This window comes from Struthio camelus, chromosome 3, assembly GCF_040807025.1.
Source record: "Struthio camelus isolate bStrCam1 chromosome 3, bStrCam1.hap1, whole genome shotgun sequence".
Lineage (NCBI taxonomy): Eukaryota > Metazoa > Chordata > Aves > Struthioniformes > Struthionidae > Struthio > Struthio camelus.
In genome coordinates this window covers 49,851,231-49,878,106 of record NC_090944.1, presented here as the reverse complement: position 1 = coordinate 49,878,106, position 26,876 = coordinate 49,851,231, and the positions used below count along the sequence as shown (strand labels likewise).

General features: G+C 36.9%; 1 protein-coding gene across 3 annotated transcripts in view; it reads left to right on the top strand.

Moving 5' to 3' along the window:
* Window positions 1-26,876, top strand: part of RNGTT (RNA guanylyltransferase and 5'-phosphatase) — a 193,478-nt gene that overhangs the window by 11,746 nt on the left and 154,856 nt on the right. For all 3 annotated transcript variants that reach the window (XR_011140132.1, XM_068937747.1, XM_068937749.1), the window contains exons 3-8: window positions 4,304-4,407; window positions 4,523-4,611; window positions 7,928-8,003; window positions 11,316-11,565; window positions 18,308-18,417; window positions 19,267-19,368. Coding sequence is in view for 2 of the 3 variants with exons in the window: in XM_068937747.1 (XP_068793848.1) it covers window positions 4,304-4,407; window positions 4,523-4,611; window positions 7,928-8,003; window positions 11,316-11,565; window positions 18,308-18,417; window positions 19,267-19,368 (731 nt within the window). In the remaining variant the exon portion in view is untranslated. The remainder of the gene's footprint in view (window positions 1-4,303; window positions 4,408-4,522; window positions 4,612-7,927; window positions 8,004-11,315; window positions 11,566-18,307; window positions 18,418-19,266; window positions 19,369-26,876) is intronic.

Sequence of the window (26,876 nt, the reverse complement as noted above, 5' to 3'; positions counted from 1 at the left end):
CAAAATAAGAGGTTTGGCAGGAATTTGGCAGAAACTGATAAGGGTGAAGTACTGCTCTTACTGTGGGTGTTTGAAGGGACAGTGGTTCAGCACTTCAGACAGCCTTTAGCTGGGTGGAAGTTGGGAGGTACATTCCCTAACAGGCAGATCTTTTAATTATGGCTTCCTGTAAGATTCTATTTTCTTTTTCTTTTGGAACTGGTTGCTGAAAGGCTAGGGGTTATATACTGGTTTGATAAGGACTAGCAAATCCCTTTCTCTTCTGCTTGCCACTATTGACACTGTATCCTAGTGGTCTCATTAAGGAAGACATTGCAGGAGCAGCTGGCTGCGTTTGGCTACAGTGTGAATTTTCTAATTTATTTCAGAGAAAAAAAAATAAATTAAAAGTGCTAGAAATGCTGGCTGTGCTTTGTAAATGGTAGTGTTATTCCTGCTACATAGTGCTAGGAGACTGACTAACTCATAAAAAAGGTAGGGCAATTAATGTGTAGAAGTTGCAATATTCCTATTAGAAAAATAGTTATCAGTTTTCAGACTCATTCTGGGTTTCACAGATAAGTAGTTTTAATCAGTAAATGAATTTTTCTCAAATACAAAATGTAAGGAAATATCCCAGAACTGGAGAGAATTTACTGTATTGTAGTCTATTTTCTCTCTCGGGGAGGACATTTTCAAGTCCCCACATCTAGTGAGAAGCTTCTGAGGTCGTGCAAAGGGAATGTTGGGAACCTTGTCAAACTAATTTATTTGTACAGCAGCAGAAGAGCCCGTGCATAAGGCATTAGTAGCTTGAGAAGCTGGAATGTGAACAGGTGAGAGGAGGAGGGCTTTTTTTAACCATAGGTGGACATGGAGAGACTGACCAAGATAATCATGAGCTGAGAGTGGAGACAATATGAAGACTGTAGTGTAGTATGGGTAGTACAGTTCTACTGTACTGATGAGCTTTTTAATGATTTTTTTTTTCTATTCAGTCATCTTTTATGATTACAAGAAAAAAAAACTTGATTCTATTGTGTTGCAGTGCTATGTCGGAGACTTTAATGTTGCAACAGTCCTTATGAGAAATATATGTAAATTTTAGGGATAAGTTGCTCAACCATTCAAAAATATTCTTTCTTCTAAAGCTGTGTCATACGGTGGAAGCTAGGCTTGGTGGGCTGGAAGGCATGATTCATGCAAAACACTAGTTAGAAAAATAGTTTTTTCAGTGGGTAACTACCTATTTTACTTTGGATAGTCTTTCAGAAATCAGCTCCAATTAAGGACTTTCTAGGAGCAAACTTTTGAGAACATGACTGAGAAGGACAGTGATGTGATAGTGTTTCACAGCAGATCAAATTACGGGTGTGATAAATGTACATGTACTAGACTCTAACCTGAAGGTGAGAATTCTGGTTGGTTGGACCAGGTGCAAGCACAGTATTTCAGTCACTGAACTGGGGTTATGTTTTGGTTCCTATGATAACGGTGTTTCTTTACGTTGGTTTTGGAATATCATAATTGTCTACTTCAATATGTTACTCTTCTCTGTTTATCTATCTATCCTTTTCTTTCACCTTGCTCTTTCTACACTGCAGTGCACTGCATGCAACTGATCTCATGAACTGAGCGTGGTAATGTTTATGCCTTCTGTAAAGCAGGGAGACTTCATTTTCATGTGATATGCTCTCTATGCCGTATATACTCTGTAGCTTTGGCTAAAGGTCTACTGCTCCTTGAAGTGTGTGAAGAACGTGGTGACTTCCCAGGATCTTCACTTGTGTATGGTTGAAATGATTCACGGTAATTGTGAAAGAACAGCTGCCCAGAAGTCCTACAATCCACTGGTTCTGATTTTCCTCCCAAACAGACATGTTGCTGAATTTCATTCTGCTGTTCAAATAAGGGAGCAACATCCCCAAGCATTTGGTGACGATGTGGATATAATGTGTATTGTGGTGTTCTACTGGCTTGCATCTATCAGTTGGTAAACTGAAGTCTATAGATGAATATGTTCAAAAGAGTAAATTCTGAAAGTTAAGGAAATATTATTAGTATTCTTTGAGGTTAAACACTTTGACATGAAATTAGTTTTTGAATTTTCATCACTAAAATTGAACTGTATCTCTTTCCCCTACTTTTGAATGGGGGAAGGTGAAACTTCTGCAAATTACTTGAGTTTCTTCTGTTGCTCTCCTTTTAACAATTTGAAATATTTGACAATGCTGACTTTTAATTTGTCCTCATGCTTTTATTAAACTATTTGCTTTTCTCATAGCTTTTTTTCCCCTCTCTCCAAACTAGGACAGATGGTATAGCACTATTTCACAAGTAATTCACATTGTTGAAGGTCATCTTTCCTACTATTGCTAGACTTGAAGGCAAAAAGCTTTACTTTAAAATGGTGCTGTCATTAAATCTTAAACTTATATTTAAAATATGCTTTGAAAATAACCCATTTTTTCCCTTTGTTGAGCATGTGCTGGAATATTATTCCTACTTTAAATAGAAGAATAGTTTATGAAGATGAACTATGTAGCAATTAGGGAAAAAGGCAATTGCAGCGCCACTTACATGAGTGCATAGTCTAGAGCTCCTGGGAAGAACGCATCTGATTCTTGTATCAATCTTCTTGCTAACTCTGACCACCCTATAGGTGGGACGCTGGGCACGAAGGAAGATTCTTAATTTGTAGTTCTTCCAAGTGCAGTTTAAAATTGTTGGCAAAGTGTTGGCCTCAAGGTAAATAAAATATAAGTTAGACAGTTGATTTCTGTTAATCAGAATCCTGTTAATGAATATGTGCTGCGGCTTTATGAATATATTGAAGATACATTGTCCTGTTAGATTTTTACAAGTGTAACATGCTTCAGCATTGATGTATTTCAGTGCTCTATTGATGTTTTAACCCCTGCCCCTCCCCCCAAAACCCAGTGGAACTAGAAGAATGATGTGACTAAAATAGCATTGTTAAAATGGCTTTTAAAAAGACATTTGGTAGTGTGTCGTTTAGCATTTTTGACCAGAAGCTGTACAGTGCACTTACAGAATACAGTGTATATGCCAAAGAGGCATCTGATGTAAAGTATGTTTTATACTTACAAAGCAAGAAACCAGGAATAGTTTTAGTGTGCAGATGTATTAGTGAGCTATGTGCACGCTAATACTGGAGATTTTACGCTTGGAAGAAATTATGTTGATTGGGCCAAGGATGAAAATTCCCTAAAATAGAGCAGACTTGCACCAGCTCAGCAGAGTGCCATGCAACTGTTGTGTGTGGCGTTCCCCCCCCCCCCAAATTTTGTTTTTCTGTGATTTTCTGTGACCATGGTTTAAAGGAACGCTTTTCTCCAGAGCCTAAAGGGTTTTCCACTATTTTGTTAATAACAACTATCTTATGAATATCAAGGAGTTTCAGTTCCCTTTAATTGTGCAGTAATGCAACTGCTCGGTAGCTCCAGTGAGGAGTTTGTGGGATGCGCCTTGCGTATGAGCCCTGTGGATGGGCTGCCACCCAGAGGAATTTCTGCTCGCTCTCTTGCCTTTTCAAAACAGGATGGCTTCCGCAAGGCTGCTTTGAAATAGTACTTTTACAGTAGTAAAACCAAACACTAAAAAAGCAAGTTGATGCCCTGCAGGTGAGGGAGGGGGCACGATAGGGTAGAGTGGGCAAGGCAGCCTTAGTTCAGGTGCTTCCTAAGGTCTGTGTGGTTGACGCGGCCACCTGAATTACCGACGGCAACTTTGAAGATTTTTAAGTTGTTTCTTATTTTAGATTAGAGTCAAAAGTTTCTAAGAAGTTAAGGGAATTTTTGTTTAGAGCTTGAAAATGCATTCATTTGTTTTGCACTAAAGTTTAATGGAAGGATAAATCTGGCACAGCTATTTATTTCTGAAAGGGTACTTCCATGGAAGTCTCAGTAGTTAATTTTTCTTATGGTACTTCTGCTGTGCCAGTGTTTTAACACTGGTTTACTTACAGCATAAAAGTGCCTAATTTAACCTTATCTATCTTTATAACAGTTTAAAATACTTCTTTACCAGATATTTTTGCTGTTAGTTAATTTTCCGTATTATAAATATTGGTGGGAGCACACTAAGGAGAATTGAGTGTGATGGTGGTAAAATCAAGTTTGTATAGATTTTTGTGAACAAACATAATATTTAAGAAATCTTAAACTTGCAAGAATAGCATGCTATTGCTTTTATTTTAGTTTTTATTATGTACGTATTACGTACATAATATGTAATAGTAAATTACTATGTATGCACTGATATGTGAACAAATACATAAGTTTATTTTATTTTAATTTTTTAGGTTAAAATGGGTTTGCTGGTGGACTTGACCAATACCACAAGATTCTATGATAGGAATGATATAGAGAAAGAGGGGATTAAATATATAAAACTTCAATGTAAAGGGTAAGTCGACTGCACTTTTTTAATATTTAGTTTTTAATTTGAGAGACCACACTGAAGTAATCGCCTTCCCCCCCTTCTCCAAATCATCTAACCTTTGTGTTCTTGTCTTTTTCAGGCATGGTGAGTGCCCTACACCTGAGAATACAGAAACATTTATCCGCGTATGTGAACACTTTAGTGATAAGAATCCCTCAGAGCTTATAGGTGTGTGTCATCTTGCATTCATTTTCACTAGTTTTTTCCTATTAATTTATTACTTATTCACTCACAACTACAATTCTCGATTCTAGAAAATCTAAGCAAAGGAATTTCCTCACTACAGTGTTTACACCAATCTCAATTTGATTGCTTTAACTATAAAGTAGACTTTTTCTTGACACACAAAGCTGAATGTTTCTGCATATGGCAATTTGATTACAGCTATCAATTTTATGCAAAAAACCAGAGGCTTACGAATTATCTACAAATACATGATACCTGCATTATGTTTTTGTAACTTCTGCTGGTACGCATGAAGGTTATGTGTTGCCTAAACTTTTTTTTTTGCATTTGATAAGTGGGATATCCTAGTTTACTGGAATGCATATTAGATTGTTAAAGAATCTCTGGTTACTCAGTTAATTTTACAAAGCAGCTGCTAAATTGCTAGAAAATGATGGTAGGTATTAGGCTACAGTTTTCTTCTGTAGTGTATTGTCTTACAGTGAATATGTGAATGATCTTAAGGCTAATTTTTTCAGAGCAAAATAAGCTCTAAGTTTAATTTGAGTGGCTTCTAGTTTTAATTTAAACCATTTTATTCTGATTTGTCTTGAGCATATTAATGTTTAATTATATCTGCAAATTGTCAGAGGTAAGAAATTACTGTGATGCTCCCCCTCCCTCCCCTTTTTTTTTTTTTTTCCTCTCTCTCTCCTGTTTGGTCTGTGCAGCTGAGTTTCCAGAGTCAGATGGGGTTTTATCTGCAGGCAACATTGATGACAGTTCTGTAGCCTTGCTGAATCTGAGTGTCTGTGTGCACAGAACAGTTGTTTGCGTAGATATCATTGATAAGAACTTAGTAAACTAAGCTACTGTGTTCATAATAGTAAATTACTGTGATTCTATATGAATCCTAAATAACAGTTGAGTTTGGAAGGGACCTCTGGGGATCATCTACTCCATGCCCCTGCTCTCAAAGCAGGGTCATCTAGAGCAGGTTACCCAGGACTCTGTCATCAGGTTTTGAATATCTTCAAGAATAGAGACTCCATAGCCTTTCCTGGCAACTGAAGCCTTTCAGTGTTTGATCACATTTACAGTAAATGTTTTTTTTTTTTTTTTCCCCCCCTCAACAGAATTTCATTTTATTTCAGTCTGTGCCTACTTTCTCTTGTCCTGTCACTGGATAACACTGAGGATCTTAATGCTTGGGAGTTGTAATGGGGGAACATAATTTTCTTTTAGATAGTCTCTTATTTCTTTATTTAACATAGGTCTCAGATTAAAATTTAATTCTATCTTTTCTTTCCTAAACTGTAATGCAAGCATATGATATGAAAAATGAAGAACTGCTGAATTAGCGAGCCCAGTCAGCCATCAACAGTATCTCAAAACTTGAAATATTGTTATGAAACAGCAGTTTTTATGGAATATGGATAGCATTGTGATGTGCATGAAATAGCAGCCTCATTTAACTGGTGTTTTAACTTCTAAAATGTCATTTGTGGTGTTTGACCATTAAGTTTTTGACTTTTATAACCTTTGGAATGCTCTTCCCTTTTTTAGATATTATTTCTTTTCTTGACTTTTTTTTTTCTTGACTTTTTTTTTTTAACTCTTAGATAACCTATGGTCTGGGCTTTAGTAGTAAAAGTCAAATGCTGGGATTTTCCATTTCCTTTCTGTGAGTTATGTAAAAGTCGTTTCATGTTCTGGAAGCCTGTTCCCTCTGAAAGATCACCAGAGAGACCAGTGTGCAGGATATTTAATCAAAAGTGAAAGCAGTCTGCAGCTGCGATGCTACTGCATCCTGTGTGATCTTTCCCTGCCAAGCTGTTGGTTTCGTTGCTGCTATGCTTATCTCTGTCATGTGTATAAAATCATTGACTTAACCTTCTTGGTAGCAGTAACTGCTGCAGGGCTTATTGATGGCAACTGCATGCAATTTAATTTACAGTGTCAAGATTAGACATGAAAAGAGACTGAAAAGTGAATGATAAATGAACAAAATTTTCCATTCAGCTCTAACAATATAGGATAGAAGCTTTATTTTTGCAGCTTGAAGGACTGGAGTATGCCTGCCAACTTTGAGAAAACAAAATGCAAAGATTTTACTTAAGCAGGAAACAAAGGAGAAGTGATTACTGGGAACGAATCCTCTAAGGAGACTAAAATTAATTTCTTTTGATGAAAGTTACACACTTTTTACTATTAAATGGTTAGAATGGGTGAATCTAAGAAATTGCGATTTTTCTCATCTTAATCAGTCTAATCCTTATAGGCAATTTTCTTTGATCTTTGCTAAAAATTTGGCTTGCAATATTGTGGAAAGTATACAAAAAAAGGAAAATAGCTCTTCACATTTTAACCAAATAAGTTTCAAGTGAATTACTCTTCTAAGTATTGTGGGAGAAGTAAGAAAAGCAATAGAAATGCAAGTGACTTGCTTGATACTCAGAGCGGAAAAATACGTTAAAGTTCAGAAGAATTGGGTTTGGGGTTAGGGGAAACTTAATACTGCAATATTTATCGTTTAAAAATTCAATGTGAAGAATCGGAAGAGTCAGCATCTTACTTGACTCTTTCATACAATTTTAAAATCAGACGTTTTCAGACTTGGTTTGTTTATCACTAGATGGTGCTGTTGCCTTGAGAGAAAAAAGCAGTTCAAATGTATTTGACTCTTCCCCTCCCTTCACTATGGAAAGAATTTTATAAAATAAAGGCTGAAGATTTAATTCTTTTATCTTAAACTGAGGAGATAAGTAGTTCAAAGTGATTGCATTGTTGTATAGTCTTCCTTTTTTAGGATTTTTTTTTCAAAATATTTCAAAGTCTGATCTTAGCATGGTAGTAAGAATTTTGATGTAGAATTGTCATCTATTGACAATGCTTTTCAAGCTTGAAGTTGGGTAATCTGAGTATAATTTCCATGCCTGATGGTGTGAAATGAATGTAATGCTTATTGAGTCCATTAAAAGCACAATTATTAAATTTAACTATATTGTTTTCTGATCAGCATGTGAACAAAACCCTTAGAACTTTATTAAACATATTTCAGTTGTATTAATTACTGCTCTTGAGCTGGGATCAGCTATAGTGTCCTATACACTTGTTGCTAATGATTTTCAGGAAAAATGTAATAAATTGCCTTTCGGGCTTATGTTCCTTATGGAGTCTGAGCTGTTGTAAAAGGAAGGAAGATAAATCTCAAATGTTGCTGTGAAGATAGAATGATCTAAAAAATATGCTTGTGAAACTAAAGCTAGTTTATTAAAACTGCTTTTAAATGATTACGTCCTTTTCTTTTGTCGTATAGGTGTCCACTGCACACATGGCTTCAATAGAACTGGATTTCTGATCTGTGCCTTTTTGGTGGAGAAGTTGGACTGGAGGTAACTTTGAGTGTTAATTCTTGGGGATTCGTGGAGAATGACCAATGGTATCTTCAATATGTTTCACTCATTGCCCTGACAGCTATTGCAATGTATTCATTGTTTATTTTAAACCTTTTTTTTGTCTTCAGTTGAGGAATGCTGACTTAAAAGTAACAACAAAGGTAGTGTTTGAAATCTTTATTTTATGTAGCTGTTGCCTGGAAAATACTAATATTGAGCAGTGACCTGTGTTAACGTTATTCCTTTCATCATGTGACAGCTTAGTCTGTTTCAGTTAAGCTTTTCAGGCCTGGTAGGGCAATAGTTGGCAATAGCTGCTACGTGTAAGCTTTCAGACGTGTATATATTGTACTGTCTCTTCCCTGTGACATGTCCCACATTTTGTGTAGGCATGAAGAGTTCATAGATGCCTAAAAGATTATTTCTGTTACTTTGTCATATAGTTTTATTGTGGCTCTTTTAGTTTCTTGAGCTCTGAAAAGAGCAGATCAGCTAGAGCAACAGCAGAGTGATGCTTTCTTAAGCTGGGGAGAAGACACAGTCCATGTCATAGCTTTTTGTTTTAATAAAGTCTACAGCATGCATACACACAGAGGCATCTGTATTTTGGATGATTTCAAAGTGTTGGTGTTTTCATAGAGAGTCGTGATCTTTTTCAGATAACATAAAAAAAATGGCTTGTACCATGCTGATGAGCATGATTTTTACATGTTTAGCAGTATCTGTGAAACACTATTTCCTTGCTGTCTGACTGGGTCAGGTGCAAGGCATGTGACCATGCTCCTTAAGGATTCTGATGATATTCTTGTACAATCCTTTAAAACTCTACTCCTGTTGCTGCGTTTTCTTATGACTGAACATGCAGCTTATTTGGTGATTGGCATGCATATGCAAGCTGCTTGCAAACAACTAGGTCATTTTTTTTCTATCTTTAAGCAAACTTGGAATAAGGACGTTGGAGTAATGGAGATAGAACACCACTGATAGTGGATGGCTGAATATTAGCTGAGTGTAGGAAGTAGATACAGGTACAAGTATCTTTATGGCTATAATTTGTCCTTATAAGTACCAGATTTGTGTATTTTTAATCTCTCTAACAACTTAAAAGCAGCTGCAGTAATTAGAATCAGCATTAGTCCTTTGTTCTGAAGAGGAAATGTGCTTAAATCTATTTAAAATTCCTGCTTGTATGCAGCCTTTTTGTATTTTCAAACCTTTGTGGGAAAAGCGTTAAAACAGCCAAGTCTTATTTTTTGTTTCGTTCACATAATTAAATGTATTAAGTTTTTTCATCTCTGTCAAATTATTTTAACAGAACACCCAGATTTCACCTGGTAGGTAAAAATGTCTACTGCAAAATAAAGAATTTCTGTAAATTGCTTACAGTTAACTGTAAGCATTGTATCAAGATAAATTGTTTGCTATATTTTTCTTTAAAATAAGGCCTTGTTATTGGCTGCTGAGGAAATAAGGTTTTCCTTGCCGAAAAATCCATCCATGTTCATTCCTTAAGTGTATGATGCAGGATTGCTGCTGATGCATTGTGAATAGTGAGACGTGTTTTACAGCTAGTTTAAAGAAAGGTCATCCAGAGTGAAAGCCCTCCAGCTAGCCATCAGAAACCTTACTTGATTCTCTTTTCACAACACATTTTCCCCTAAGACTGCATGTTTCTAGAACTTGGAAAGTATGTTTTCTATCAGGCTATATTTCTGTGCTTGAAATCTGTACTGCATCTTTTGGCTTTCGTTACCGTGTACTCTGTACTTTTAATATCGCCAGAGACTAACTTTGAGCTTGTTTCCTGCATCGTTCCCTTTGGGTTTGTTTTCGTCTTTCAAAGTCATTGATTAAAGATGTGAAACAATTTAAAAAAAGGTACCAACATAAAACCAACATCTTGTGAGAAGGAAATTAGGACTTTTAGGAAGCAGAATGTGGAAGAAAGATTCTTCTAAGTAATTCAGATTCTTACATTGTCATTGCTGAGGTCTGATGCCCATCTGGTAGTCTCACTTGTGAAAGTGTTTTGTTTTCCACTCTTACCAAATATCAGGAGAAGGAACCAACTTACTGGTTCTTAGGAATTGTTTCTGCTTGTTTTGGGAGATTTGCCTCTTAAAGTTCTCAGGCACCTTTCCATACTGGACAGCTCAGAAAAAAATGCCTTTTGTGTTTAAACTTTTTTTTTTCTTCTCAATTTTAGCTATATGCTTGTTTTTCTGCCAGTGGTAGGCTATCTTATCTGAAAAAGTTCTTTTCACAGCACGGAATATGTGCTTTTATTCCAGGTTTAAGATATGTGTTTGTTGAGAAGCCTAGTAGAGGGATGTAGCTTTAGTGATCTCTCTTCTTTTATATAGCATGATTTCCAAATGTTGACAGGTGGAGCAGTCCTGCTCCATGAAACCATGATGAATTCTAGATGGAGCTGTGTTCAGTGTTTTCCATTAAACACTTTCATGGCATCTGTGAAAACAATGACAATAAGACCTTTGAATGGTGATGCTAGTCTACTGGCTTCTGAAGTTTGGAAACTGCTTGCCTAAAGGTTCTTGTGCTGTGCTCGTTGCCATATATATTGGAGTGTTTTCTAGTTGAATCGTAAAGCTGCATGACTAGCAGCCTTGTTAGTTTTGGTTTCTATTTTAAGTTTACGCTATTTTCATTTTATATTGTTTTGTGATCCAGTCTCCAGTTTATTAAAGCACTTAATCTTAAGTGTTAGCTGCGTAGGAAGAGGCTTCCAAATTACAGCTTTTGTGAGAAACTTCTGGAAAGAGCCATTAATTCAAAAGATTTAGATGCTTTTTCTCAGCATGATGGCAAAACCTCTGTTGAAAGGGAAGATAGGTCTTAGGGGGAAAATGTAGCCATACTTGAATTTTAGCACTTATATTTTTGCTTATGAAGTTTATTCATCTTTTTCCTTGGTCTTTCTCCTGTCCGTTCAGCCCTATACTTACCTATGTTTCACCCCTGCCTGTTCTATACCGTTAATGAAAGCATGACCTAGGAGTCCAGCAGAGAGCTGTTAGCTACAGCTAGCAGTTGTAAAGTGAGATAAAGCAGTGCAAACTGCAGTTACTTCTGAGAACATAAGCAATACCTGCATAATTATTCAGAATCTTGTGCAAGGGCGACAGTTGCCACGTTGACCTAATTTTGAATGTAATGAATATTTTTGCAGTTGTCATCTGGGGATTTTTTTTTCCTGAATTCTTACTATCAAAATAACTCTTTGTTAAGACATATTATGAGTAAAACAGAAATTAAGCATCCAGAGTAATTATGAATTTGTTTTGACAGTGTTGAGGCAGCTGTGGCTACTTTTGCTCAGGCTAGACCACCAGGTATTTATAAAGGTGACTATTTGAAGGAATTATTTCGTCGCTATGGAGATGAAGATGATGCACCATCACCACCTGAGCTACCAGAATGGTGTTTTGATGAAGATGAAGAGGAGGATGATGATAATGGTAAAACAGGAGGCCAAGAATCAGAACCTGGGTCATCAAGCTCTTCCTATGGTAAAAGGAGAAAAGAACGCCTAAAACTGGTAATTCTGATTGAAAACTTAATATGCTAATTGCTGAACTGAATTTCATAGACTCATAGTCACCAGTTACTGCATAATACATGCTATGTGACGCCAGCGTGCTTGCACATAAGAAACTGGTAATATTGACTCTAAGCATGAATAACCGATAGGCTCAATGCAAACTTTCTTATGTTTCTTATATGAATGTTGAACTTCAATGTTCAATTCTACAGCTGTTCTAGTTGTAACAATGACTTAAAATTTTTCTGATATGATAACTTTTTTTTAAAGCTTGAGTGGAGGTGATAAAGCACTTCTTAAATTTGCACTAGATCTTTAGAGGTAAAATATTGTGATGGGTTGTAAATGTTTTTATTTGTTTACTTTTAGTCATATGGATGAAATTCAGAGTAGTTTTTAAAATTCTATGCTCATTGTAATAAATATTCTTGCTTTGGAAAATTTTTAGAGGATTAAGAATTTAATTAGGAGACAGTAATATGTAAAAACCCCAAGACAGTTTTGAAAACTTATTTGCTCAAAGTTGTCTAAATTATATACAGATAATTTAAAGAGTATGACTGGTCACTGATTGGGGTTATTCTGCAATAAATTTGCATTATTATGATTAAGTTATTATAAGCTACTTTTTCTATGATCTGGAACTAGTACTCAAATAAGAAGAATGTACTTGTATTGTCCTGAAGACTGATGGCTCAGTTCTCTCCAAACTCATCATTTTTGTATCTGCAAATAAAGTTGGAGAGAATATTGCTGAGTGCAAAAATATGTTCAGTTTTTTTTTGCATATCTCCTGAATTATTTTACTTGTGTGCTGAGGTATGTTGTTTGCAAACACTTGGAAATCCTCACGTGAAATATGCTGCAAAAATTCATTTTGTTGTTACTGCAGCTGTTTGTTATGGTTTACAGATGGAGTATGGAAGAAGTTAGCCTGAAAAGAATAGAAAATCTGATTCAAAGAAGCAAGATATGCTCTGAAAACTTTTAAATAGGTCATCAGCTGGAATGAAAGGTTGTCTACCACTGTAAATATCTGTAAAGTCAAAATGTTTTCAATTAAATGGCCATTACATCCATTAGCCTTGCAGTAAAACCTTGATATTTAAAATTTTTTCCTCAGTCGCAAAACTGATTTTTGATTTGCCTTTTGATGCGTTAGCAAACGAGGTGTGAAGGTGAGGTCCAATGATGGCCTCTTTTCCTCAAGTATAGAACAAATTTGATCTGTCTAAAAGGAATCATGATAGAGGCTTCCCAGGCTTTTTCTTATCTGCCAATGTAGTCCTCTGAAAGCTGGAAGCTAAATTATACGAATAAGCATATTAATAACTAAAACGTCATTAAGAGTAAGAGAATTTACGAAAGATTCATCTAGTTAATATGCATATTCGTATAATTCGGTTTTGCAGCTCTGGAGGAACGTTCTTTGGCACGAAGAGGAAGGACGAGGAGAATTCTTTACCATGATTCTTGGCTGACAGATTGGACTGCTTCTGTAACTGAGTAGCGATGGATAAAATCTATTTGTGATTCCTTGTAAATATGTGATCCACAAGGGGAATGATTATCAGGTAAATACCTCTTACTTAGATATTCTCTCACTTTACTCATTGTCTAAAGGGCTAAATTGTCAGCATTGCAGTTGGTTTTTTTTTTTTTGCAGCCAGTGTTTTCAGCATTCTAATTTGACGACTCCTCTAAACACCTGGGATGGGTATACAGTGTCAAAGTAGAGCCAACTGGAACACATTCGTTCTACGATACTGATGTTCTGAAATCTTTTCCTTTTGACCCAAATCTCTGGAGGGAATGGAAGGTTTGGGGACAGACGAAAAGACAATTCCGAGGCATCTCACTAGGATAATCAGTAGACAAAAGCAGCTGCCGAAATAGCCTATGAAGTGAAGTTAACATGCACTCTGCTTCAGAAATTCTGTCCTGGACATGAGAAACTTTACTGCAGAATCTTTCATTAAAACGTCCATGTTTTGACTGCGAGAAGTCTTGACAGCCTCTATTTTTGCAGTATACAAGCTGTTGGGACGGTTAGAACACAATGCCGTTCTAGTTTCCTTCATCATCCCCTGAATGTACTTGATAGGTAACGGGAAGCCTGTTTGCTCCAATCTCTGATGTTACACAAGAAATCCAAACATATTTTGACTGGTGCACACCAAAAATGATTGTAGCATTGCAACAACATTATTAGCTGATGCTTGGAATCTCATTTCATCCAAAAAAGAATAAATCTCCAAATATTTTGTAAATAGGACAAAAAGTTACAGTTCTGAGCCAGAACTTTCAAACTTTTCATGGGCCAGCCAGATCTTTTACTGTTTATTAAGGAGTGCCGTCTGTTATATTCCCATGTAAATTGCATATTTCACAGGAAATATAGGGTGTAATGTATAGTGCTTCTAAAATGAGTGGTTACATCTCAGTCTGGAAGAGATTGTTACTGTTAATGATTTTCTTCACAATTTTGAGGGCAAATGTCTTGTGGTCATCTGTAAGACCAGGGAAACCAGTAAATGTCATGGCTGACACAGTCCGCAAAGAGGGTATTTATTGTTTAACTTTTGAAGTACATTGATTCTAAATATTAGTGACTTTATTTTCTTCTATATCTAACCCACTTTTTCTTGCTGAAGTTTAACCCTTATACTTACTGTTTTGCCTGTGGACATGTTTTGATGACTAAGGAAAAAAGATTAAAATGCTGCTGCAAAATAAGAGACTCTATACTTGAAAACTGATGTCTTGTTTCGTTTCAGCCTTCTCTTTTTCACGTTAAATACCAATTTGCTCACTTTTTTCTACATTCTGTATTTTCCGACTTGTAGCCATTCTTGTCGTTCTTTGCATTCTATCGTGTTGACCTATGCTTTTCTGAGACTGTGGTGCCCATAACTGAACATGAGCCTCTAACTGAGGCCATATCAGTGCTTAAAGGGAGGAATTATATTCCGCATGTCTTAAGGCTATATGTCTGTTTATATGCCTCAATATAATTGCCTTTTACAAGGCAGAATGACACTAACTCAGCTTTTGTTGCTGCCTTTGTATCTTTTTTCCAGTTGTCCACCCTTGTGTATTTGTGTAATTGCTCACTCCTTATTAAATGCAGAACTTTACATTTGTGTTTAACGAATTGCACCCTATTTTTTCCAGTCCAGTCGTAAAATTAAGGATAGCATTGAATTCTGAAGCTACCATGGCAGTCTATATCTGTGATGTTAAATTCACATGTCAGAAAACTAAGAATATTCTGTTACCCAAGTTAGGGAAGAAGAATTAATTCTGTTGTATCTAAAACAGACCCTGCAGAGCTTCTTCGCTGTCGTCTTCCAGTTTGTTAGTGAAACACTGATAACTCCTCTGAACCTGGTTTTGAAACAGGCTGCTCTCCTATTCTGCAGAAGTTTCATCTGCCCCGTGTTTTCTCAGTTCACCTATGAGAATGTTGTGCAAGACAAGATCAAAAACCAATATCCAAAAGATGTAATACTTTCTGCTTCTCCCCATTCTATGAAGCCTGTTTCACCACAAAAGACAAGTGATTTCTTGAACACAGTTTATTCTTGAGTGAGAATCAGTATGAATTTGTTGTATCCTTTTTTGCTTGTACATGATCAGAAGCAGTTTTTGTGATTTGTTCCTCCGTTTCTAGGAACTAAATATACACTGATCAGTTTAACTCCCTGGCTCTCCCTTCTTCCCTTTTAGAAGTTACTCATTCTGTCTTTTTCTGTTATTTTTTGGACTGTTTCTTATCCTCCGGAGGGCACTCTTTGAGTTTATTGGCACTCGGGCAGTTCTCTGAGGAGCTGAAGATGGTTCTCCCCTACCCAGGCCTGGTGGAAGCCAGCAAGGTCTGGGCTGTGCAGGGTTGGGGCTGTTCCCACCCCTGCCCTGAGCTGCCTGAGTGCAAGTACCCAGGTGGCTCTTGACAGAACTGGAGCAAACTTTGACACTATCTGAAAGTACTGGTTTGCTGAACTAGCTTTGGGGAATGCACCTTGTTTTCATAGTGCTGTGCCGTAGCTGATGAGTATACTTGAGGCTTTACACGAAATAAGGTCAGGCCCCTTGTGGTCCACCTGCCTCTATGGCATTTTTTAACCATCATATTGCATCAAGTCTCAGGATAGCTGAGCTGATTATAGTCTTAGCCTGCTGTAGTCAATGAAACTCTTCTCTGTCTCTGCTGTCTTTAATAGTGTACAACCTCTTCTTCATTGTGGGTCCTCAGCGCTTTGCTTCGCCCTGCCCCAGTCCTCTACGTCCTTCAAACTGACAGCGCTGCGCGGAGGGGTTAGCAGGCTGCTTAGTCAGGGGAACGGAGAAGCCTGTGTGAGAAGACAAAAGGAACTTGGCTTGTTTGCCCAATTATAAGCTGTACTTGTTTCCTTAATTCTTTCAAAGTTGCACCCCTCTTCAACCTCAAAACACAATCATGTACATGTGTATATGTAATTATGTACATCAAGCATGTGCTGCCTTTGCAATAGAGCCTGTTGTGTCTGGTCAGGTGTTTAAAATCAATAAACAATTAAAAGCTTTTATAGTAAACAAAAACAAAAAATTACACCAGCTGGTAAGCAAAGTAACTGCAACCAAATTAGGATATGTGTGTGTATATATATATTCTTTTACATTCTAAGAAGCTAAAGCTTTTGTAATTTTGAATAATTCACTAACTTTTTTTGCTTTCTCACCATATGGAGAATTCTCTAAACTGCACAAAATTATATCGAGTGTGAAAGCAGCATGCAGCTGATTCCCGTTTTTCGGGAAACTTGATTGTACTATGCACTCCGATATCGGTGGCTCCAAAATCAGTTCTGAATTTGTATAACTGTCTTAATCGGAAAATCTGCAAGAGATGCTCTCAAATGGCAGGCACACGTTTCATGTTTTTTGAGGGGCAGTCTTCACTGTTGCCTGCGTTTTGCTTTACTCTTAGTCCGGAGGGCCATCACACTGTGGCATTGCTTTTGGCGCTAAGTTGCAACTGTCTTGCATTATTCCCTGGAGTTCTTAAGCGGTGCTTGAGAATTCAGCCACAGTGCTGACCAGCCTTGTGTAGCTCTCTACTTCCCTCCTGCTGGTTGGTGTCCGTGTGAATAATAAGGGATAAGTGACTCATAGAGGTTAAGGTAACTAAGGCCACGAAATAGCTTAATTCTTGAGGCTGTACTGTTCTCAGGGTATGATTGTGTGACGCAACTGAGACAAACGTAACTAATCCCAAGCTGCTAGTGGAAAGTATGGTGCTGCTTGCCTTACCCACCTTGTGTGCCTTCAGCTTCTCTTGGGCTGGTGCTGACTCTTCCCATGGTGAGCTAGTTTAGGGTACTCGATTGGCAGAAAATTATTAACTTGTGTTATTTTTTGCCAGCATCATTCCTAAACTGGCTCAAGACTAGAACAGATGAGTGCTATGGAGTGCTAGGGGAGCAAACAGGCTCTTTTCATCAGTAGTGCGGTTAGATTTGCTAAGGCAAGTTTCGAGCATTTTAGGGAACAAGTCTATCTTCCTTTGCAGGATTCATAGCCAAGTAAACAAAATTTCATGCTTTGATCTTCTCAGTCTGCAATGAGAATCTATTCCAAATGTTGTTGAAATAAGTCTGATAGGTTTGAGTTCCTTTATAGGAATCTTTAATTATGGAACTTTCTGGGCCTTATGGCTTTATTTTGTTCTCTTGTGCCGAACTTGTTTTTATTTCACTCACCATCAAATGTTTTCCGGAATACATGCGTTATTTTAGTTTGAGTTTTATTTTTAGTGTTCTTTTATTGATCACTCCTTAGGCTTTTTTGTGGCATTCAGAATAACTTCTCCACTGTAGTAACCTGATTTAGACTGAAGATGAAATCCTGCCAGCACGTTCTTACACAAATAATTTTGTTAGAAAGCAGCTTTTTATATTCTTAACTCCTTTTGTTAAGGAGTTTGTGCTAGATCAGCTAAAACTCCTGAAATCTGGTGCTGTGTAAAATGGGGGAAGCCATATGCATTGTCATGAGTATATTCAGTCTTTCTATTTTTTTTTTCCCCCTCTAGTGTAAGTTTGTTTTGAGACTTAGAATGTGCTAGATCACCTAAGAGGAGGTAAAATTTATTTATTTAAACTTCTTGTACTGGAATCACCATCTAGGTGTGGTAAAACTAATGCGTTCGTTTGAAACCGTGCTTCTCAAAGAGATTTGGAGGATTTAATTTCTTCATCTGCTGTGATTACTGTTACAAAAGTAGTGTCCATAGGTGCTTCCCAATGACTTTAATACGTTCATGACCAAGTTACTTAAATGTGTGTCATAAGCTAAATCTCTACTGTTAGTGAAAAGCTTTAATTTTCTACGAATTGGAGAAAGCGCTGGACTGTTGGTCTAAAAATACTATTTATGAATTTGTAGTCACACTAAAAAATTTTGTTTTAACATTTCATAGAATTCAGGTTATCTTGGTATTTGGAGAAGAAGCAGTGTTGAGGAAGACTGGAAGAAGTCTTTAAGCTAGTACTGCTAGTGATGGTCATGTATTGTAAAAGAGCCTAACTCTTGAGCTGACGTGTTGTGTTAACATTGTGTTCTAAAATGCAGACCAAAGATTCTCTATCTCAAAGAGTTTTTTGGCTTTAACTTTTAGTGTAGAAGTTCACAGCTATTTTCTGATCTGCTTTTATGAAGACTTAAATACTAATTTTTTTAATATTCTTTTTTTATTTAGGGTGCAATTTTCTTGGAAGGAGTAACAGTTAGATGTGTGACCCAGGTGACAACGCAACCAAAGTTAGGAGGGATACAGCAAAAATGTCAGCAGTTCTGTGGATGGGAAGGGTATGAGAAGAATATTTAGAATTTGTTAATTTATACTATCTACAAGTAAATGTTATGTTTCTAGTTTTGCAGAAGGAAAAAGCTCATTATAAAAAGGAAAAAAGGGAATGATATTTTCAGGTGAATTGTTGCAAAAAACAAAAGAGCAGCCTCAGGAGCACTCAAAGTGAAACAAATGAAGATCATACATTCTCTTATGTAACAGAACAATCAACTGTTGAAATTAAGAAACAATATTCTAAAATTACTTCTACACTGAGATTAACCACAAGCTTTCATATGAGTAGTTGCTGTGCAAATTCCAAGGGTAGTTCTAGTCCAGTTTTTTGTGTAAAACCTAGTGTTTGTCTAAGCAATAGACTTTTTCATACAACTGCCGTTGCAGTTCAGTCTTGAGGTATAGTATTCACTTTTAGTTTTCTAAAATAGTTAAAGTCGACTTGAAATTGTCCACTGTTAATGGGAACACTGTTTTTAATGTTTCAGACTCTTTAACTTCAACTTTTTAAAACGGAAGACTCAGGGAGTTGCTCACAGTTCTTCCGAACTTGCTGATGCTTACAGTTTAGTTCTGAATTCAAATCTCTCTTCCCCTAAAAAAAAAAAATATAGCTTTGAAGTTTTATGTAAATCGGCTTTCTATCATGAACAAATACCTATGTTCTTACCAAAAAGCATGTGGATTCTCCTGCAAAATACCTTATATTGGGGAAGATGTTCTAATTGAAAGTTAACATTGGAGCAAGTCTAGTACAACGTGCGACTTCTGTGAGTGTAATGTAAAAAAAAATGCATTGCCTTCTGTGGCTACTCTTTGCAGAAAGTAAACAAACATGGTTCTTCTTTTAGGTCTGGATTCCCGGGAGCACAGCCTGTTTCCATGGACAAGCAAAATATTAAATTTTTAGAGCAGAAGCCATACAAAGTTAGCTGGAAAGCAGATGGCACTCGGTAAGTTTATTTTAAATGGAAAAAGAAAAAAACAGCAAATAAAGTAGATGGTTTGTATTTTCTTAGGAAAGCAGATTGGGTTTTATGGTGGACAAGCATATTCCAACAACAAAACTGACTTCAAAGGTTACTTTTTTTTGTTGTCTTGATACCTAACATTTACTAAAGTTTGCGGTCCAGTTTCTTTTTAGCAGCTGTTCTGCAGACTGACGGCTAAATGTGTGTACTCTTATTCTTCTTCTGTGACCCTTGCCTGTTTGTCAGGCAAGACTGACTAGATCTTAAAATAACTGAGGTAGCAGTAAGAATTTATCTAGCTAAAGAATTTGTGTAAAGAATATAAAAACTAAATTAAAGCACCTAGTTGATCCTTCAGAGGTCAACTATATTAGAAACTTCATAGGTTTCTTTTATTCATACTGTGGTGCTTTGTTCAAACTTGTAGCTCTAGTTGGTTAGGGAGCCGATGCTTTCTTTGTAGAAGTGATGTTTTCTTGTAACAGACTACAGCCTGATCAGATTGATGCATTGAAGCTGTTCAGTGATATTAATTCTGGTTTGAAACGCATCCTTGTATTTAATTTCTGGATTTTCCTCATGTTAGCATTTCAAAATAGAAGAAACTCCATATATTACCAAATACAGAGTGGCAAGAAACTTCTTTCTCTGATTGTAACTGGTTATGTATCTGTCTCAACACGATGGAATTCACTTGTCTAAATATTTGCATTTTTAGGTGTTGCAGGAAGCTCTACTGTATCTCCAACTGCCAGTACAGAATAGTGTAGGTTTCACACAGGATCTGTGTCATGTTTGCTCCATCCTGTGTGCATCTGAGCTATTCTGTGGTGTCTCAGATGGTACTAGATGCTTGTATTTGGGCAGCTAGTTGCACCCAATTCTGACTGATTGCTGTAATAAAAATTGTAATAGGATTACGGAATCACAGAATCGTTTGGGTTGGAAGGGACCTCTGGAGATCATCTAGTCCAACCTCCCTGCTCCAGCAGGGTCACCTAGAGCATATTGCCCGGGATCACATCCAGACGGGTTTTGAAGATCTCCAGGGAAGGAGACTCCACTACCTCTCTGGGCAACCTGGTCCAATGCTCAGTCACCCTCACAGTGAAGAATTTTTTCCTCAGGTTCAGATGGAACTTCCTGTGGTTCAGTTTCTGCCCATTGCCTCTTGTCCTGTTGCTGGGCACCATGGAGAAGAGACTGGCCTCATCCTCTTGACACTCCCCTTTCAAATACCTGTACACGTTGATGAGATCCCCTCTCAGTCTTCTCTTCTCCGGGCTGAACAGGCCCAGCTCTTGCAGTCTTAGGCCCAGCTCTTGCAGTCTTAATTCTAGGATTCTAGGGACCGATTCATTTGACTTATTTTCCAGTTTATATTTTTCAAAACAGAAATATTTTGCTTGTAAGAGATTCTGAGGCATTGCATACAAAAATCATAAAATTATGGAAAAGTCTGTTAGAAGGAAGTCTGGTAGTCATTTAATCTAGCCTTCTGCATGAAGCAGGATTATTTCCAACACTGAACAAGGTTAATTGTGGCTTGTAGGCACATCTTGAAAACCTTCAGTGACAAGGATTACACAGCCTCTGGGTAATCTGTTCAGTGCTGCACTAGTTACCTAGGAGGAAGTTAAACACCCCGCCTCGCCCTCCCGCCTTCCAAGGAACAGTTTGTAGCCATAGGCTTTTGCATCATTTGGTACTACTGAGAAGATTTCTGGGTTCTGTCTTCAATTGCCCTTCAGAAACCTGTAGACTGATATTAGATCCTTGCTTAGCTTCCTCTTGCCTGTCCTTGCAGGTCATGTCCTCTAGGCTCCTGAGCATCTTTGTAGCTTTGCACTGAAGCCTTTTCAATTTCTTTATACCTTTCCAGGACCAGGGCCTCAAGAATGAGTGTAGGCCTCTGGGGGTGGCATACCAGTGCTGAGCAGAAGGAGTTAATAAGTACTGTGATCTGCTAGCCAAGTTCCTCTAATGCAGTCCTGTATACGGAGGCTTTTGTTTTGTGACGAGAGCACATTGTTGGCTTATGTTTAACTTGGTGTGCACTGCACCTAAGCAAGCCCTGCTGAAAAGGGCCAGGAGTCAGTTGTTTACACTTGAAAAATAGTACAATTATTCCTCAGTATACAAGTCAAATAAGTACTTGCACAGTATGAGTGATGGAAGTAAAATACCAGCAACAAAGTGCTAATAAACAAGGAATTCCTGTTTTTACTACTTTATAACTTCTACAACTACAGTTGCCTTTTTGCAATTTTAATATTTCAACACTTACTTTAATATTAACAAAACCCAGTGATCTTGGTCAAAATCACTAAACAGCTTGTGAGAATTATGATGAAATGTGCTGTGCTGGCTGTTGATTTATTGAATGTCGCTGCTGGCAGAGGTCAATCAATAGCTGTAAATGTTTTAGCAAATACGTTCAGTATTAGCTAACTCCTACCATGACTAGGCATCACCTTCACCTTCCCTGTATTGGTTGGAGCCAGAGCCTCCTAAAAGATGAAAGCAATTCAGCCTATTAAGAACACTGGATTTTACATGATGCATCCTCCAGGATAGGGACTGAAGGTAACTAGTTTGTGAAACTCTGATTTGAACATCATCTACAGTGTTTCCTTTTTTGGCTTTCAGTCTTGCAGGGAAAAAGTCACATCACAGAGGTTGCCTTTTCTCCCCCCAACACCTTGAACAACCTGGGTGAGGGATAGCAAATATGTTCTATTCCAGTATGTTGTTACAGTAAATCACATTCAAAAAACCCCAGGTGTTAGACAGCCCATTGTCCTTCTCTTACAAAGAGATACTGTGACTCTTCCTATAAGCAAATCTTCTGCAAATAAAATTTCAAAATTGTGCTTATTTTCATAAGATGTGTAATTTGAATATTTTTAGTAGGTTAAAACATTTTTTTGAAATTACAACCATTCTCTTGAGGTTTTGGAACTATCATAAGTAGGGATTGAACCTTCTATTTTTCTTCAGTATTTCTGGTTTCAAAACTAAAATAGAATCCCAGGAAATGACCTTAACCTATGCTACTCATAGCATTCAGATCACAATTTTCCTTTTGGTTGTAGGCATTACCATGAGGTAATTGATAATGATGTTTCTTACATCATAGTCAATAATGTTTCGACAGCAGGAAGAATTTAAATAATGTGATATTTTTCATTCATTTCAATAGTTTGATTTTTTTTTTAAATGTTCTTCACATACAATAATATTAAAGTGATTGTAATCTGCTGAGTGGAATAACGTCATTTGCTCTAAGTGAATAAAAATTGAATATCTTTTTAGTCTGCTTTGACTTCATCAGAAGAAGTGCAATTATGATGTGAATGTGGTCAGAAGAGGACTGTTACACTCATTTCTGCTTAGCATTTTAGACTAACACACGTGCACATGTTAGAAAGCATCAGTTATATGGATGAGATGTATGCCTTCAGAAAGAGGAGGTGAGGATTTGTGTTTTCAGGCCGGTAAAGTTCAAGTACTGTTTTTGTGTACTGACATAGGTAAAAACTGTTTAGTTCTAGCACTATGTAATGGAAAGCATACTCCCTTTCATATCCTGAGACAAAGTAAAGTTTTGATACTAAACCAGCAAATGGTGTAGGCTGTCTTCTAGAGTTTTTCTGAATTCTTGTGCTCTCCTTACTTTAATGGTTTATTAGTTTGGGCAGAGCACGATGTGAAAGTACGAAATAAGCTCACACTCTGTATTGCATCCAAGCATTAGGAGCTGGCTAGGAATACTGGGCTTATTGACATTGGCTAACTGTATGCATAACCATGAGAGAAAAGTGATGTAGGCGTTCTCGGAAAGCCAGGTTACAGAAATAGCTTGCTGGGACATCCAGGCTTATTCTCAGAGTAGTACAGGTGCATTCAAATGTTGCTGAGCCTGAGTGCACAAATCCATCCAGCTTAAACTGACCACGCAGGGAACCAGATGGGAATTTTTGCACTCATTATGCAATTAATCCACATTCCAGATACACTACTTATTTTCATAGTTTCACAAGTCAACTTCATATGTTTACAAAGCATTAACGTCCTGTGTAGTTCATATTTCTTACGTATCTGTCCTTAAGGAAGCCTTTGTTTTAGAGAGTGATTTACACTGGTACTTTTGTATGTATTAAAGGCATGAGTTTTTGAAATTGCTTTAGAAAAATCTAAGTGTACTGCTTCTAGAAATAGAAATAGCAGAAAATAATTTTATGTTTTTAAAATAATTTATCTACAGAAAGCCATTTGGTGTTAAAGGAAAAAAAAGCATCATCTGCAATGCCTCTTGTGTGCATTTTCACTGGAGAATATTGTGTTTGAAAGTCTAGGTCCTTAGCTAATATAGTTTGATATGATTTAGAACAAATAGTAAGAGGCCATAAAAAATTAATAAGTGCTATGCTGTAGGGTTGCAAGCTATTTTCTTTCACGTTTCCTTTTGTGTGCTTGTTTTCAGTATGAAAAAAATTTCTTTATCATATAGTTTGTTATTCAATTGGAAAATGAAGTCTTATGGAATATTCTTATTTTCTTATTCAAGTGTACAGGATGTGTACATTGGGAATAGTGAAATAATAGTAGTGAAATAGTTGTATATAAAATAGTAGTGCCTGAAACCTGAAAGACTGCCTTTTGTGAAAGAAATTAAAGTGGGCATGTAATTTCGTGTAGTAATTCTAAATATTTTGGACATTATAGCCTGTGTTTTTAAAATTCTAGACTGCTGCCTAAACAGAATGGATTTTGAAGAATAAAATTGAGGGAGCTAAATAGTTCTGTTGAATTTTTTCAATACAGATCATAAGGCAACTTAAAGCTGAGAGCAGAGATGCTGAGGCTGATAGGTATATTCAGAGAAGAGTGTGCTACAGAGATCCAGGATTAATGAAATTGAGCTGAAGGAATGTTATAAAAGAAAGATTACAGATGAAAACTTCAGCTACCATTTGGACATTTAGACAGTGTGTCATGATAGTTACCCTAGTCAACAATGAAAAATGACTATGGCAATTTTTACATTGGACGTAATTCCAATAACTCTCCAGAGACCTAGGCTCCATATGCAATTAAACAGATTTTCATTAATTATTCTGAATGCTTGTATTGATAGGCATAATTTTCATTAATTAATATTAAGATATACTAAGTGAGTGGATATCTGTTTGCTAATCCCTTACGATTCTGAAGCTATTCTGATAAGTGTGTTTTAGATATAGCAGTCTGAGGCTTGCCTGTTACAAGATTATTTGGCTTGCAGGCTTTTTTCTTTATCCTTTGAAGAGTGCTGCTGTTTCATCAAGCTGATTAGACTCTTATAGAAGACTCATATAGACTCTTAGAGAGGCTATGTAGTCTCTTATATTGACTTACAGAAAATTAGATATTTAACTAAAAACCTTGTTTTATACTTTCTTACTTAAATAAAACATTCTCATCCTGGTTAATAAAAATAGTTGCTCAGCTTAGCCAAACATCTTATATTCTGCCATTGTTAAATATTCGCATTTTATTCCTGCAGCAGTAGTTTTCTCAAGAGGTTCCATGGTTTAAGCCCTTTTTGTAGATTGCCTTAAAATGACATACAATGTTAGTAATTTCACTGAGGACTTTTTTTTTTTCTTCCCCCAAAGGCATCTATTTTTCCTATTGATTTCAGCTGGAGCTGAATTTTTACCCTTTTGGTTTTAAGAGCTGTGTTTTATAGCGGTACAACAGTGCATGTTTCTTGCTTTCTTAGTATGACTATATATTTCTTTGCCTAATTTAAAAAAAAGTGCATTTGTTGTTTAGTGTTTTGCATTGACTAAATAATGTGCAATCAATTAGTTAAATTATTTGACAGTAATTCAGTCTATAATGTATTTTTGGGAATTTTAGGTAGCGTAACATTGTACGCAGTTACGTAAGTGTATGGGGTCTGAGTCAGATTTGGGTAGAGGTTCATCTTCCTCCATTCTCATGGAGATCTGAATTCAAAAACTTTTGGCTTGTCCTTACCTAGCCTGCACTGATTCCCAGTGTGTGTGTCCACACTGGTGCTTTTGCTCGTTCCTTGCCTTATTTCAGAGCCCTTGTTCCACAAGCATCCCCACTGCACACCACCTTGTTCTCTCTGCAGACTTCCTTCTGGAGCAAGCCAATGTATTCACTCCAAAAGGAAACTCAGGTACATGTATCTGGATAGCTTGGTCCAATTTTTAGTGTAAGCAAACAGTATGGATAAATACTTGTCTCTTCCTACCCAGGGTAGCCCTTCAGTTTTGTCCTTGTGCTCTCAAATACTCCTGAATTCTCCTACACTGTATGCCTTAGTATGTAATATGTACTCATAGTACATGCTATAAAAACAGCACCTGTGGCAACACAGTGCTCTTGTTATTTTATACCCTTTTAAGCTGAAAAATAACAGCAAATATTTCAGGACTGTCATGCCTCTGTGGGTGTTGAGAAGCATATGAGAAAGTCCAGATGTGTAGCATGATGGGTACTGAAGGCTGTTAAGACCTGATCTCATTTTCTCCTCTGTCTTTACAGAGGGACTGTGACTGAGTGAGCCGTGTGCTACAAACAGTGCTCTATGGAGCAGTAGCAAAATGTGATATGGAAAAGTTGTCCACAGTTAGTCTCAAACTGAATTCCACCCTAAGACCCCCCAGTGTCTGCAGACACAGGAGATATCTAAGCTCCCATCCTAGTCAGTGCCTTGTACAGTGTGATTCAGTTACGCTTGCAGTAGATACTTTGTGGCTGGTCTGCTGAATCACTCAAGCTTTCATTTTCTGGGTTAACTAGATCTCATGAGCTATAATAGTAACTTATCAGGCTTATGTGTAAACACGTATATTCGTTCAACTGAGATATAGACGAATAAATTTTGAATTAAAAGAGCTTTGTAGTTCACTTATCGTTGTGTCCTTTTCCAAAAGTATTTTGTTTGTGCCAATTATTTGCGTATATGTAAATATTATATGTAAGCCATTCAGTTCTGAGGAAAAAACACTTCTTAAATAATAATTATAAAAAAAATTCTCTGCAACTGTTTTACTTGGATGGTGTGAGTTCTGTACTGTATATTTATTGGAACAGTTGTTCCAAAACAGTTGAACAGTACAGACCTCTGATGTCTGAACAATATTTTATGCTAATCTATTCATGAGGCACAGAAATTCAAAGGGCAAATTGAAAAATTTCCACTACTAAAATAATGCCTTTTGACTTTGTTAATACAAGTATATGCTGTATGTTAGCAGTAGCTACAATCTAGGTATCGCTTTACAAATGTATCAATTTAACTACGGGTAGGTTTCAGAAATAGCAGTTGCTGTCAGGATCAGATAATTGTTACAGTATGTTCCAGGCATACTGCACGACTCTGTTACCAACTTTGTACTGTAAAGCGATTAGCCCAGGTGGTTAGCGGCTTGCCTATATCCCTTGATGCATATCTCATTAATAATTTT